The following is a 15,259-nucleotide window of genomic DNA, read 5'->3' as shown; positions in this document are numbered from 1 at the left end:
CTTCACCAATGGCAGACTCCTGTTCATCCTTCAGTGCCCTTAAGCTGCTTGAATGCCCCTGGGCAGAGTTTATTGCTGTAAATTCTTTTTTTTTTTTTTTTTTTGAGACGGAGTCTCGTTCTGTCACCCAGGCTGGAGTGCAATGGTGCAATCTTGGTTCACTGTAACCTCCACCTCCCAGGTTCAAGCAATTCTTCTGCCTCAGCCTCCCAAGTAGCTGGGATTACAGGCACGCACCAAAAGGCCCAGCTAATTGTGTATTTTTAGTAGAGATGGGGTTTCGCCATGTTGGCCAGACTGTTCTCGAACTCCTGACCTCAGGTGATCTGTCCACCTCGGCCTCCCAAAGTGCTGGGATTACAGGCATAAGCCACCATGCCCGGCCCTATTGCTGTAAATTCTGTGCAGTAGTGCCTACCTTATAAAGGCTGTTGTGAGGATTAAAAGAGTTAATACTGTAAAAGGCTTAGGTTCCTGGCTGCGTGTAGTGGTTCATCCCTATAATCTCAGCACTTTGGGAGGCTGAGGTGGGAGGATCTCTTGAGCCTAGGAGTTTGAGACCAGCCTGGGCAACATAGCAAGATCCCATCTCAATTTTTTAAAAAAGAAAATAATTTTTTTAAAAAAGGCTTAGATTCCTGGGTGGCACAGAGCAAATGGACCATTAAGGAGGTGCTCTTATTATTTTGTACATATCTCTACTGAGTGTCATTGGGGTTATAAACATTTATCTATCTCCCTCATAAAATGACAGCTCCTTAAAGGCAGGGACCATGCTTTACGATTTTACTATCTTGCTCTCACTCTGTCCCTTCCCCATCCCTCCTTGTACCTAGCATGGTGCCTAACTAGTATTAAGGTTTCTAGAAAATTTTGAGGAAAGTCAAAGTTTCCTTTATGTTTTTTGGCCTCATTCTCCTCAAAGTCTAGGGGAAAGCTGTCTGTTTAATTCAAATATTACAATTAGTTGGTTAATCATCATCATAATTAAGGCCTTACACTTTTAGAGCACCCCCAACCCCTCTTTTCTCATTTTATCTATATAATTCTTAAATGTTGTTCATTTTCTTTACCAATTAACTTTTTTGTTTTGTTTTCAAAAGAAATTGAGTGGCCTTCCAGGAATGGTATTAAAGCCACCCTACAGATCGAGTATAGAAATATGTATGTAAATAATTTAAGGAAAGTGTGGAATACTATAAACCTACTGGGCACATTTTCTTCTGGAAAGACTAAGCAACTAGCTCATTAGAAATGGCATTTCTAGGCCGGGCACAGTGGCTTACACCTGTAATCCCAGCCCTTTTGGAGGCCGAGGCAGGCGGATCGCTTAAGGTCAGGAGTTTGAGACCAGGCTGGGCAACATGGTGAAACCCCGTCTCTACTAAAAATACAAAAAATTAGCTGGGCGTGGTGGTGCATACCTGTAGTCCCAGCTACTCAGGAGGCTGAGGCAGGAGAATCACTTGAACCCGGGAGGTGGAGGTTGCAGTAAGCCAAGATCGTGCCACTGCACTCCAGCCTGGGTGACAGAGCAAGACCCTGGCTCAGGAAAAAAAAAAAAAAAAAAGGCATTTCTAGAAGTGTGTGTAGAATTTGTCTAATGGGGCACTCTCCCCAGAACAGACTGACCCAGGAGAATTGATTCCCGGATGAATGACTGTATCGAGGAGGTAGAACCTGGTTTCATTGTGTGGTGTTTCTTATCTCCTGTTTTAGGTTTTAAGGCTGGAAGAATTTATCCAACAAAATAAGACACGCCCCACAGGAGCTGAGGAAAGTACCCAGGAATTAGGCCGCCAGCACCGCAGCATTCTGGAGACCCAGGTAACCTCCAGCTTTGTCAGATTTAATTAAAGATATTTCTTTTCTCGGTCTCAGCCTTTCAGTGTCCCCAGTGACACATGCTGATGTTAATGGGCTCTTTTACATCTCTCCTCAACACTGCCAAAATGCCCAGAAAAAAAAAATCACCACAAAATCCATTCACAGAAACCACGAAGGAAATAGAAGTCTGACTAATTATCTGCATGGTTTGAAAAAGAATAAGGCCTGTCAGATGAGTCTCCGCTCTCTCTCTGAGAGCAGCCTGCCTGGAGGATAAAGGGCGCACTCAACTAGAGCAGGGCCTTTGATTCTGCCCAGCACGAACCCCAATAGTAGTCATAAAAGCCCCTCTCTTGCCCCGGCTGTCTCCCTCCACAGCCATGATCTCATTTACTCTCACAACAGCCCTTGTCCGTGAACCTGCCGTTTCAGGGACGCCGCTTGAGGGTAGAAACTGGTTCCTGTTTGTCTCTCTGTCTGGCTCACGGTGGGTTGGATTGTTCTCTAGGATCACCATAACGAATGACCATGTACTTGGTGGCTTCAGCCGTGGAAATGTACTCTCTCACGGTTCTGGAGGCCGGAGGTCTGAAATCAAGGTGTTGGCTTATTTTGGAGGCTGCGAGTGAGAACCTGGTCTGTGCGGCTCCCCTCGCCTCTGGTGGTTGCTGGGCAGTCCTTTTGTTCCTTGGCCAAGTCTTCCTTGCAGACGCGTCACTCCGATCTCTGCCTCTGTCATCACACGGCCTCCTTCCCCTTGTCTCTGAGTCTTTGTGCCTTCACACAGCCTTCTTATAAAGACACCAGTCACTGGCTTTAGGGCCCACTCTACTACAGCATGACCTCATCGTAACTAATTGCATCTGCAAAGATCCTATTTCCAAATAAGGTCACATTCATAGGTACCGGGGCTTAAGACTTCAGCATATCTTCTTAGGGACACAGCCTAACCCACAAGATAGGCACTCAGTGAACATTTGTTGTACCATGTCAGGAATATAAATAATCTCCCTGAAGTGGGCGCTTGAGTACCCTGGCTTGAATAACCCTCTTAATTCCTGTTTCAGCAGCAAGAGAGCCATAAAAATCTCACGGCCTTCAATTTCACTTATTTGATTGTTGCCTACAATTTTCAGGCCATTTCAAACTCCAGGAGGGAAAACACTACATGGGTCAGTCTGAATCTTACCACATCAGTCTTACCAGTCTCTTGTTTACCCATTTCTGTGTACACGACTGTCCTCAGGAACTGCAGTTTCTCTCCCATGACCCCCATCTTCCAGGGCTCAGGCCCCGGTCCTGCCAACAGCCCCCATGGCATACTCTTCTGAGATAACCCCCACTCAACCACATATTCACCAGGGCAAAAATGAGCCAAAATCTAGTGACTGTGGATTTAAATAATAATTAACATTTGTATGTGAACTGGTCAGTCATAGAGCACTGTTCTCATCTTTGACTTCATTGGAGTTTTTTGTTTTTGAGACAGGGTCTTTCTCTGTTGCCCAGGCTGCAGTGCAGTGGTGCAGTCACAGCTCACGCAGCCTCAACCTCCTGGCCTTAAGTGATCCTCCCACCTCAGCCTCCCGAGTAGCTGGGACCTCATGTGCATGCCACCAGGCCCAGCTAATTTTTCTATTTTTTGTAGAAACAGTGTTTCACCATGTTAGCCAGGCTAGTCTCAAACTCCTGACCTCAGGTGATCCTCCTTTCTTGGCCTCCCAAAGTGCTGGGATTACAGGCGTGAGCCAGCATGCTCGGCTTCATTGGAATTTTCCAACAACCCTGTAAGGCACCCATGTTATAGAAGAGAAAACTGAAGGTGAGGGCAGGTGACCTGCCCACAGTCACAGGCAGGTAAATAGCCAAGACAGGATGGAACTACTGGCTCTGATCCCCTCCTCTCTCCATAAGAGCAGCACATGCCCAGGATGCCTTCCAGATAAAACAGACTCCAGCTGTCATTGGGTTAAGGGGAGCAGCCAGGACTCCCTGGATTTCCTCCTTCCTCCTCTGACACCCAGATTAGGGGAGAATCCTTGAGCAGACCTGTTTCCCCCATGTAAGCCTGGAGGACAAGCCTAAAGGAGCAGGGGCACCCTCATCCACAGGGCTTGCCACTTCCTGATCTGAGGCTGTCCCTCTCCTTTCAGAAGATTTCTGCCTGAGGGATGTGCAGACATTTTCATTCTCCCTGTTTCTCAAGAATCAGTCTCATGAGCTAGCATTCCAGAGAACTTTTGGCCCCAGGGACAGCTGCACCTTTCACCAGCACCCTGTGGGGTTTTAGGTTGTCCTGAGATATTCAAGTATTTCTTAGCTCCTCAAAGTGACTGTGGCAGGGAGATGGACCGGAGTTGGCTGGTATCCTTCTTGATGAAATTAAATCTGAAATAAGGTGGTAAGCTGGAGACTGAATAAAAAAATGCAGTTCAGGAAGATTGTAGAGCAGGCTGTGTTTTAGGGAAATAAACACATAGAAATTCTAGGTATGTTCCAGGGCTGATGACCTGAGTCTACCAGTCATGGTCACGATGTCCATGAGCCGGTGCTATCACCACAGCTCAACTTCAGCACTTGACTCTGGGGTTGGATAATTCTTTGTTTTGGCGGGGTGTGTGGAGCTATGCTGTGTGCTGCAGGATGCATAGCAGCATCCTTGGCCTTTACCCACGAGATGCCAGTAGTACCTTTCCAACCAAAAATGTCTCCAGGGGACAAAATTATCCCCAGTTGAGAACCACCTCTGTAGCTAAAAAAGCAAGTCCTGAAGAAGTCCAGAATACAAGTGCCTGTTGGGAACCATGGGTTGGTTCACCAGGAAACTCCTCAGTCTTTTTTTTTTTTTTTTTTTTTTTTTGAGACAGAGTCTCACTTTGTCACCCAGTGTCACCCAGGCTGGAGTGCAATGGCATGATCTCGGCTCACTGCAAACTCCACCTCCCGGGTTCAAGCGATTCTTCTGCCTCAGCCTCCCAAGTAGCTGGGACTATAGGCGCACACCACCATGCCCGACTAATTTTTGTATTTTTAGTAGAAATGAGGTTTCACCATATTGGCCAGGCTAGTCTCGAACTCCTGACCTCATGATCCGCCTGCCTCGGCCTCCCAAAGTGCTGGGATTACAGGTGTGAGCCAACCCGCCCAGCCCTCCTCAGCCTTCTTAATCTAGAATGTTGTCTTTCAATGAGCTCGGTTTCTTTCTTTCTTTTTTTTTTTTAAGTTCCAGGGTACATGTGCAGGATGAATAGGTTTGTTACAAAGGTAAACATGTGCCATGGTGGTTTGCTGTACCTATCAACTCATCACCTAAGTCTTAAGCCCAGCATGTATTAGCTCTTTTCCCTAATGCTCTCCTCAACCCACCACCCTCCCTCAACAGGCCCCAGTGAGTGTTTTTCCCCCTCCCTGCATCCATGTGTTCTCATTGTTCAGCTCCCACTTATAAGTGAGAACATATGGTGTTTGGTTTTCTGTTCATGTGTTAGTTTGCTGAGGATAATGGCTTCCAGCTTCATCCCTGTCTCTGCAAAGGACATATCTCATTCCTTTTTATGGCTGCATAGTATTCCATGGTGGTGTATATGTACCACATTTTCTTTATTCAGTCTATCATTTATGGGCATTTGGGTTGATTTCATGTCTTTGCTGTTGTGAATAGTGAATGAGTTCGGTTTCTAGAGGGAAGTGCAGATGCCCCCTCTATAGAGTTGCAGCAAGAACCTCGACAAATATCAGTTTCATTTGATTCAACTCAATATGCACGTTATTCATTCATTCTGCAGTCATGTGTGCAATACCTGGCATGTGCCAGCCTCTGAACTGGATGCTAGAGGGAGAAGTGTGCATAAACAAATAGCTGGAAAACAATGTGGACATTTAGTAACAGCTTAAATATCTGGTGCTGTTTTCTATTAGACATTTTGCAGATGTTGTTTGTTCTTTCAAATTAAGGCCTCTTTTCAAATAAGCAATCCACATATATGGTACAGAACTCAAATGGTATATAAAGGTATACATTGGAAAGCATCTTCCTTCTTCCTGCTGAGTTCCCTATCCCAGGGAAAACTGCTTGTTGTGTTTTATTTTCTCTCTTCTTATGTATCCTTTCAGAGGTATAGTGTATACACAGGCATAATTATGGATTTTTTTCTATAAATGATAGGATACTCTCATGAATTATTATTATTATTATTATTATTATTATTGAGACTGGGTCTTGTTCTGCTACCCAGGGTGGAGTGCAGTCCTGGCTCACTGCAATCCTCGATTTCCTGGGCTCAAGCAATCCTCCTGCCTAGACTCCTGAGTGGCTGGGACAACAGGTGCCCATGACCACGCCCAGCTAATTTTTGTATTTTTTGTAGAGACAAGGCTTCATCATGCTGTCCAGGCTGGTCTCAAACTCCTGGACTCAAACCATTCACCCACCTCCACCTCCCAAAGTGCTGGGATTACAGACATGAACCACTGCGTCTGGCCAGTTCTGCTTTTAACTTAAATTTTATAGCTTAGAGATTGTAATATATCAGTATACTTCCCTTTTAGCTTCATTTTTTAAAAACAAACCAACCACCTAATTCTCCCTTGTACAGAAAAACCATATTATATTTAACCATTCCCTTATGATTGACAGTTAGATTGTTTTAATATTTCTCTATTATAGATAATACTTCAATGGATAGCACCATAGAGGGATATAATATAGTATAGTAGTTAAGCAAGCTCACCCCTGAACCAGACACCTGGGTTCTTACTGGCTGGATAATCTTGGACAAATAATTTAATGTCTCTTTGCTTCACCATTCTCATTTATACACCAAGGGTGATGATAGTATCTACTCCAGAGGGTCTTTGTGAGGTCTAAATGAATTCCTATCTGTATGGTGTTGGAAACAGCACCTAGTGTGTGCAAATGCTCTCTAGGTGCTAACTGTTGCTCCCGTGGAATTTGCCGGGTGGAGTGGTGTGTGCGTGTTTAACTTCAATAGATACCATCACTTGCCACCCACTGAGGTTGTTCTGCTCTGTGTCCCTACCAGCAACACGTGTGCTTTGCTAACACAGCAAGTTACAAAACTTTCTGAACTTTGCCAATTAGAAAAAAAATGTAATGTAGTTCAAATAGTTTTGGCAAGCCAGCTCTGTGCCAGCCTGGTGAGCCGAAGCTCTGCCTAGGTCTAGATGAGGTGTGAGCAGCATACTTCAGTACTGCCATACCTGCAACCACACAGAATGGTACAAGGGGCAGAGGTAAAGCCAGGGAGGCCTAGGCAGGGGCTTGAACAATCTGATGGCAGATCTGCTGGTGGCAATAGGGGCATCAGAACAGGATATTAAATGACAACTTCCCCAGTGATGTTCCTGCTGGATTGGGGCTATAAAATTTAAGTTTGTTCAAGACTCAGGGGTTTCAGTTTAGGCCAGTAGCTGTTCTGCAAAGCACTTCAGTGAGTCAAGAGAAATAAAAACAGTCCAGGCGCAGTGGCTCATGCTTATAATCCCAGCACTGCGAGAGACGGAGGCAGGTGGATTACTTGAGGCCAGGAGTTCAAGACAGGCTGAGCAACATGGCAAAACCTCGTCTCTACTAAAAATACAAAAATTAGCTGGGCATGGTGGCACACGCCTGTAGTCCCAGCTGCATGGGAGACTGAGGCACGAGAACCGCTAGGACCTGGGAGGTGGAGGTTGCAGTGAGCCAAGATTGTGCCACTGTACTCCAGCCTGGGGAACAGAGTGAGACTGTCTCAAAAATAAATAAATAAATAAACAAACAATAAAAAGAAATCTAAAAGAGAGAGAGAGATAAAAATAATAATGTCAACTGAGATCAGGCTTTCCACTCCACTCCCAGAACATGCAGGGAGAAGGCTGCCAAACGTGGGTGTGACTCTGTCCCCACTAAACTTAGCTGGGACCTCACCAAGACTTTAATCCTGGTCTCTCCCTGCCAGTCTCCTTGATTCTCGTAGATTCAAAGTTTTACTAATTGGTTTCCAGAAAGCCATTTTAGTCATAATCATTCTGAGGGAAAATTTTTTTCTGGAAGATTCCTTTGGTGCCTGGGCCACACTGAACGGGCGGTGGAGAAGGGTGGAAGTTTTCATACATACCCCTGCCCACACCCTCTCCAGAAGGAAAAGGGAGTCATTTGTGGTAACTGCCATTTAAGTCATCTTGCCTCTATAAATATGTCTGAGTACCATCGCTATACAAGCCATAGGGCTGCATGTCCAGGAGAATGAGGCCTAATCTTGATCCTTGGAGGGCTCACATTTCAAATGGGAGAAATAACTATTTCCTTAAATACTAACCTGTTACGATGACCGCTATGATGATGGCAAGAAGATATATTAATGGCAAGCCCATATGGGAGAGGAAGCTTTCTGTCCAGGGGAGTCCAGGAAACTATTCCAGAAGAATGACGTCTGCGGACATCTGCTTGACACTGAAATCTGAACATGACTTCACCAGGAAATGGGATGCCATGGGGAAGCAGCCCAAGGCAAGCTCCTGAGGTGTTTGGGAAGGATCCAGGGACACTCCAAAGCTCTCCAGGCCTGAAAGTGTCCCCTACTCCTTGGAGGCCCTGAGTGGTTTGCTGGGCAAGAGTCAGCCCGTGCCATATTTTGGAGGACCATAGGAATTCGAGGCATCACCTGTCCTGGCCGTTGGCAGGCAGATAACCACTAGGCTCTTAAACAACTGTGACATCCTGAGTGTCCCTCAGGCCAATTGGGAGCCAGCACCCTTGGTTGGTGTGAATTGAAGGGTCTGGTTCCACCTGACATGGAACAAGGCAGGCTGCCCTTCACTCCATGGAGAGGTTCTGGGCATTGGCTGAGATTCAGTAGAGCCTGGGAAGACAGTGTAGGGCAGGGCCACCTGCCTAAGGCTTAGGACATGGGTTCCACCCAGCTCTGCCCAAGACCTGCTTAGGAGCCTCAGACAGGTCAGAAACCATCCCTGAGATCAGTTTCTTCATTACTCATAATGGCAAACCCATAGGACTTCACACAGTCCACAAACCACCCTATGAGACTCTTACAGAGAAACCAAGGCCCAAAGGGTGGTACCAGGGCCTGTGCTGTAAGCTGCAATGCTGCACTACTTCTTGTTAGTAAAACAGTGGCAATAATCCCTGCACTTCATACCCCCAGAGACTTGTGGTAATGAACAGGAGAAAGCATATGAAGTCACTTTTCAGAACTGTTAAAGATTCTGTCAATGTAAGTTGACTTTATAGTATCTATTACAGTCCCCTGTAATCATTTCAGCAAAACTCCATTACATTCGGTGTTCTATTTTAAGATGTACATAATGCTACCTTTGAAAGATTGTCAAATGTACTTGAGAATGACTTTGAATATTCCCTTCTAGGAGATTTCCTGGGCGTGGGTGTTTCTTTAAAATAGAAATAATCCAGAAAAGGTTAAATAACTGGAAGATGAAAGATGAGGACCTAAATGTGAACACAGATTTAAAATAACCAGCCATTTGCCTGGGAGGAAGTGGGAGGAAGCATTTGCAGTAGATGGTTTGGAGAGGAGAGGCAGATCTATTTATTTTTCCGTGCACACTATTCATACCCAGGCCACTTTAGCACTGAGAGAGCACTGGACTGAACCTGAGAAAAATGCCTGATGGGAAAAACCCAAGAGTAGGAATTGGGTTGAACAACTCAGGATACACCAGGAGTGGCTCAGGGATATTCTCAGAAGCCATGTTCTGAGTCTGTTTTATTTAGAGTTCAGAGACGTGGACAATGTTTTTGTTTTGTTTTGTTTATTTCAGTAGGGTTTTGGGGAACAGGTGGTGTCTGGTTACATGAAATAAGTTCTTTTTTCTGTTATAGCATTATTATCATTGAACATGTGTTCAAATCTAGGCTTTTAAGGTTTTCACAAGAGAGAACTATTATATATTTAGTGCAACCAGGTACAAGACAGGCTCAAAAACAAACAAAACTGAAAAAGATCTGTGAAAAAGCTTTCAAAATAACAAAACTTAAATATAATTTTTAATGACATCAAAAAATATAATTTATCATGTGTGACATATTTTGAAATATCTATACATTGTGGAATGGCTCAATATAGCTAATTAACATATGTGTTACCTTATATGCTTGAATAATTTCTTTAGTGCTGATTTCTGAGATGTTGGTGCACCCATCACCTGTGCAGTGTACACTGTACCCAGTGTGCAGTCTTTTACCCCTCACCCCCTTCTCACCCTTTACCCCAAGTCCCCAAAGTCCACTGTATCATTCTTATGCTTTTGCATCCTCATAGCTTAGCCCCCACTTATAAGTGGGAACATACCATGTTTGGTTTTCCATTCCTGAGTTACTTCACTTAGAATAATGGTCTCCAATTCCATCCAAGTTGCTGCAAATGCCATTATTTTCTTCCTTTTTATGGCTGAGTAGTATTCCATGGTATGTATATACCACAATTTTTTTTTAACCACTCATTGACTGATGGGCATGTGGGCTGGTTCCATATTTTTGCAGTTGCAAATTTTGTTGCTATAAACATGCGTGTGCAAGTATCTTTTTTGTATAATGACTTATTTTCCTCAGGGTAGATACCCAGTAGTGGGATTGGGGGTAGTTCTATATAGAAAACAATATGGAGATTCCTTAAAGAGCTTTACATACTGTTTTTCATAGTGGTTATACTAGTTTACATTTTCACCAGCACTGTAAAAATGTTCTCTTTTCACGACATCCATGTCAACATGTGTTCTTTTTTATTTTTTGACTATGGCCATTCCTGCAGAGTAAGGTGGTATCACAGGGTGGTTTTGATTTGCATTTCCGTGATCATTAGTGATGTTGAGCATTTTTTCATATGTTTGTTTACCATTTGTATATCTTCTTTTGAGAATTGTCTATTCATGTCCTTAGCCCACTTTTTGATGAGATTGTTTTATCTTGCTGATGTGAGTTATTTATAGATTCTGGATATTAGTCCTTTGTCAGATATATAGATTGCAAATATTTTATCCCACTCTGTAGGTTGTCTGTTTACTCTGCTGATTGTTTCTTTTGCTGTGCAGAGCTTTTTAGTTTAATGAAGTCCAATCTATTTATCTTTGTTTTTGTTGCATTTGCTTTTGTTTTCTTGGTCATGAACTCTTTGCCTAAGCCAATGTCTAGAAGAGTTTTCCCAATGTTATCTTCTAGAATTTTTATGGTTTTGGGTCTTAGATTTAAGTCTTTGAACCATCTTGAGTTGATTTTTGTATAAGGTGAGAGATTAGGATCCAGTTTCATTCTTCTACATGTGGCTTGCCAATTATCCCAGCACCATTTGTTGAATAGGGTGTCCTTTCCCCACTTTATGTTTTTTGTTTTTTTGTTTTTTGTTTTTTGCTTCGTCAAAGATCAGTTGGCTGTATTTGGCTTTAATTCTGGATTTTCTATTGTGTTCCATTGGCCTATGTGTCTGTTTTTATACCAGTACCATGCTGTTTTAGTGACTATGGCCTTATAGTATAGTTTGAAGTCAGGTAATGTGATGCCTCCAGATTTGTTCTTTTTGCTTAGCCTTGCTTTGGCTGTGTGGGTTCCTTTTTTTACCATATGAATTTTAGGTTTGTTTTTTCCTAGTTCTGGGAAGAATTATGGCAATATTTTGATGGGAATTGCATTGAATTTGCAGATTGCTTTTGGCAGTATGATCATTTTCACAATATTGATTCTACCCATTCCTGAGTATGGGATGTGTTTCCATTTGTTTGTGTTGCCTATGATTTTTTTCAGCAGTGTTTTGTGGTTTTCCTTGTAGTGGTCTTTCACCTCCTTGGTTAGGTATATTCCTAAGGGTTTTTTTGTTTGGTTGTTTTGCAGCTATTGTAAAAGGGGTTGAGTTCTTGATTTGATTCCCAGCTTGGTCGATGTTAGTGTATAGAAGAGCTACTGATTTGTATACATTAATTTTGTATCCTGAAACTTTGCTGAATTCATGTATCAGTTCTAGGAGCTTTTTGGAGGAGTCTTTAGGGTTTTCTAGGTATACGATCATATCATCAGCAAACAGTGATAGTTTGACTTCCTCTTTACTGATTTGGATGCCCTTTATTTCTTTCTCTTGTCTGATTGCTCTGGCTAGGACTTCCAATACTATGTTGAATAGAAGGGGTGAGAGTGGGCAACCTTGTTTTGTTCCAGTTCTTAGGGGGAATGCTTTCCACTTTTCCCCATTCAGTAGAATGTGGGCTGCAAGTTTGCCATAGATGGCTTTTATTACATTAAGTTATGTTCCTTCTATACCGATTTTGCTGAGGGTTTTAACCATAAAGGGATGCTGGATTTTGTCAGATGCTTTTTCTGCATCTATTGAGATGATCATGTCATTTTTTTGTTTTAATTGTTTATGTGGTATATCACATTTATTGACTTGCATATGTTAAACCATCCCCGCATCCCTGGTATGAAACCCACTTGATCATGGTGGATTATTTTTTTGATATGCTGTTGGATTTCGTTAGCTAGTATTTTGTTAAGGATTTTTGCATCTATGTTCATTAGGGATATTGGTTTGTAGTTTCCTTTTTTTGTTATGTCCTTTCCTGATTTTGGTATTAGGGTGATATTGGCTTCATAGAATGATTTATGGAGGGTTCCCTCTTTCTCTATCTTGTAGATTAGTGTCAATAGGATTAATATGATTCTTCTTTGAATGTCTGATAGAATTCAGCTGTGAATCCATCTGTCCTTGACTTTTTTTGGCAATTTTTTTACCATTTCAGTCTCGCTGCTTGTTATTGGCCTGTTCAGAGTTTCTATTTCTTCCTGGTTTAATCTAGAAGAGTTGTATATTTCCAGGAATTTATCCATCTCCTCTAGGTTTTCTAGTTTATGCATGTAAAGGTGTTCATAATAGCAATTGAAACAAGTATTGCTGGGCTTGAAAGAGCTCATTCAGGCTGGGTGCAGTGGCTTACGCCTGTAATCCTAACACTTTGGGAGGTCAATGTGGGCAGATCACTTGAGGTCAGGAGTTTGAGACTAGCCTGGGCAACACGGCAAAACCCCATCTCTACAAAAAATACAAAAATTAGAAGGGCGTGGTGGTGTGTACCTGTAGTCCCAGCTACTTGGGAGGCTGAGGTGGGAAGATAGCTTGAGCCCAGGAGGCAGAGGTTGCAGTTAGCTGAGACTGTGCCACTGTACTCCAGCCTGGGCAACAGAGCCACAGACCTTATCTAAAAAAAAAGCACTCATTCAGCCAACTATTTATTGATCTCCACGGTCAAGTTCAATTGTGAAATACAGTTGTGTGTCACTTAATGACGATGATACATTCTGAGAAATGGGTTGTTAGGTGATTTTGTCATTGTGAGAACATTATAGAGTGTACTTACACAAACCTAGATTGCATAGCCCACTATACACCTTGGCTATATGCTATAGCTTTTTGCTGTTAGGCTACAAGCCTGTACAGCATATTACTGTACAAAATATATGGGCAGTTGTAACACAAGGGTAAATATTTATGTATCCTAAAGTAGCTAAACATGGAAAAGATAATGTTTAACACTACATCTTTACAATGGCTATGTCATCATTAGGCAATAGGAATTTTTCAGCTCCATTATGAAGGCATACCTTGGAGATATTGCAAATTCAGTTCTAGACCACCACAATAAAGTAAATATTGAATAAAGCAAGTCACACAAATTTATTGGTTTCCCAATACATGTAAAAGTTATGTTTACACTATACTACAGTCTATTAAGTGTGTAATAGCATTATTTATAAAAATATGTATACCTTAATTAAAAAATACACTTTGTGTCTCTGTGTCACATTTTGGTAATTCTCACAATATTTCAAAATTTATTATTCTTATTATATCTGATAAGGTGATCTGTGATCAGTGATCTTTCATGTTGCTATTGTAATTGTTTTGGGGCACCACAAACCATGCCCGTAGAAGATGGTGAACTTAATAAATGTTGTATGTGTTCTGGTTGTGTTCCAGAACCAGCTGTTCTCGTCTTTCCCTCTCTATCCTTGGACCTCCCTATTTGCTGAAACACAACAATATTGCAGTTAGGCCAATTAACAATACTAGAATGGCCTCTAAGTGTTCATGTGAAAGGAAGAGTTGCATATCTCATGTTAAATCAAAAACTAGAAATGATTAAGTGTAGCAAGGAAGGCATGTCAAAACCTTTGAGACAGGCCTAAGCTAGGCATCTTGTGCTGAACAGTTAGCCAAGTTGTGAATGCAAAGGAAAAGTTATTGAAAGAAATGAATAGTGCTACTCCAGTGACACATGAGTAATAAGAAAGCAAAACAAACCTACTGCTGATATGGAGAAAGTTTTAGTTGTCTAGATAGAAGATCAAACCAGCCACAACGTTCCCTTAACCTAAAGCCTAATCCAGAGCCAGGCCCTAATTCTCTTCAATTCTATGAAGCCAGAGAGAGTCAAGGAAGCTGCAGAAGAAAAGTTGGAAGCTAGCAGAGGTTGTTTCATGAGGTTTAAGGAAACAAGCCATCTCTATAACATAACAAGCAGCAAGCGCTGATGGAGAAGCTGCAGCAAGTTATCCAGAAGATCTAGCTAAGATCATTGATGAAAATGGCTAACTTAAACAACAGATTTTCAATGTAGACAAAACAGCCTTATATTAGAAGATGCCATCTAGGACTTTCACAGCTAGAGAGTAAAAGTCAATGCCTGGCTCCAACGCTTCAAAGGACAGGCTGACTCTCTCGTTAGGAGATAATAAAGCTAGTGACTTTAAGTTAAAGCCAATGACCATTTATCATTTCAAAATTTCTAGAGGCCTTAAGAATTGTGTGAAGTCTACTCTACTTGTGCTTTATAAGTAGAGCAATAAAGCCTGTATGATAGCACATCTGTTTTTTCAAGCCCAGTGTTGAGACTTACTGCTCAGAAAAAAGAGATTCCTTTTAAAATATTATTGCTTACTGACCACCTGGTCACCCAAGAGCACTGATGAAGAGGTACAAGGAGAGTAAGGTTGTTTTCATGCCTGCTGACACAATACTCATTCTGTAGCTCATAGATCAAGGAATAATTTCTCCTTTGAAGTCTTATTATTTAGGAAGTAGATTTCTTGGCACAATAAGGGTGAAAAGAAAAGAAATACATTTCATTTCATAAGGTTATAGCTGCCATAGATAGTGGTTCTCCTGATGGATCTGGGCAAAGCCCATTGAAAACCTTCTGGAAAGCATTCACCATTGTAGAAACCATTAAGAATATTCATGATTCATGATTTATGGGAGGAGATAAAAAACAACAATAAGAGTTTGAAAGAAATTGATTCCAACCCTCATGGATGACTTGGAGGGGTTCAAGATTTCAGATGAGGAAGTAACTATGTAGAGACAGAGAACTAGAATGAAATGTAAAGCCTGATGATGTGACTGAATTGCTGCAA

At 42.2% G+C, this 15,259-nt stretch overlaps 1 protein-coding gene across 3 annotated transcripts in view; it reads left to right on the top strand.

The window, feature by feature from the left end:
* The window catches only part of FAM184B (family with sequence similarity 184 member B), a 155,212-nt gene that overhangs the window by 92,151 nt on the left and 47,802 nt on the right, over positions 1-15,259 (top strand). For all 3 annotated transcript variants that reach the window (XR_004670993.3, XM_003826813.6, XM_034958365.3), the window contains exon 7: positions 1,720-1,827. Coding sequence is in view for 2 of the 3 variants with exons in the window: in XM_003826813.6 (XP_003826861.3) it covers positions 1,720-1,827 (108 nt within the window). In the remaining variant the exon portion in view is untranslated. The remainder of the gene's footprint in view (positions 1-1,719; positions 1,828-15,259) is intronic.

Source organism: Pan paniscus, chromosome 3 (assembly GCF_029289425.2).
Source record: "Pan paniscus chromosome 3, NHGRI_mPanPan1-v2.0_pri, whole genome shotgun sequence".
In the NCBI taxonomy this organism is placed as follows: domain Eukaryota; kingdom Metazoa; phylum Chordata; class Mammalia; order Primates; family Hominidae; genus Pan; species Pan paniscus.
This window is presented reverse-complemented; position numbering and strand designations above follow the sequence as displayed.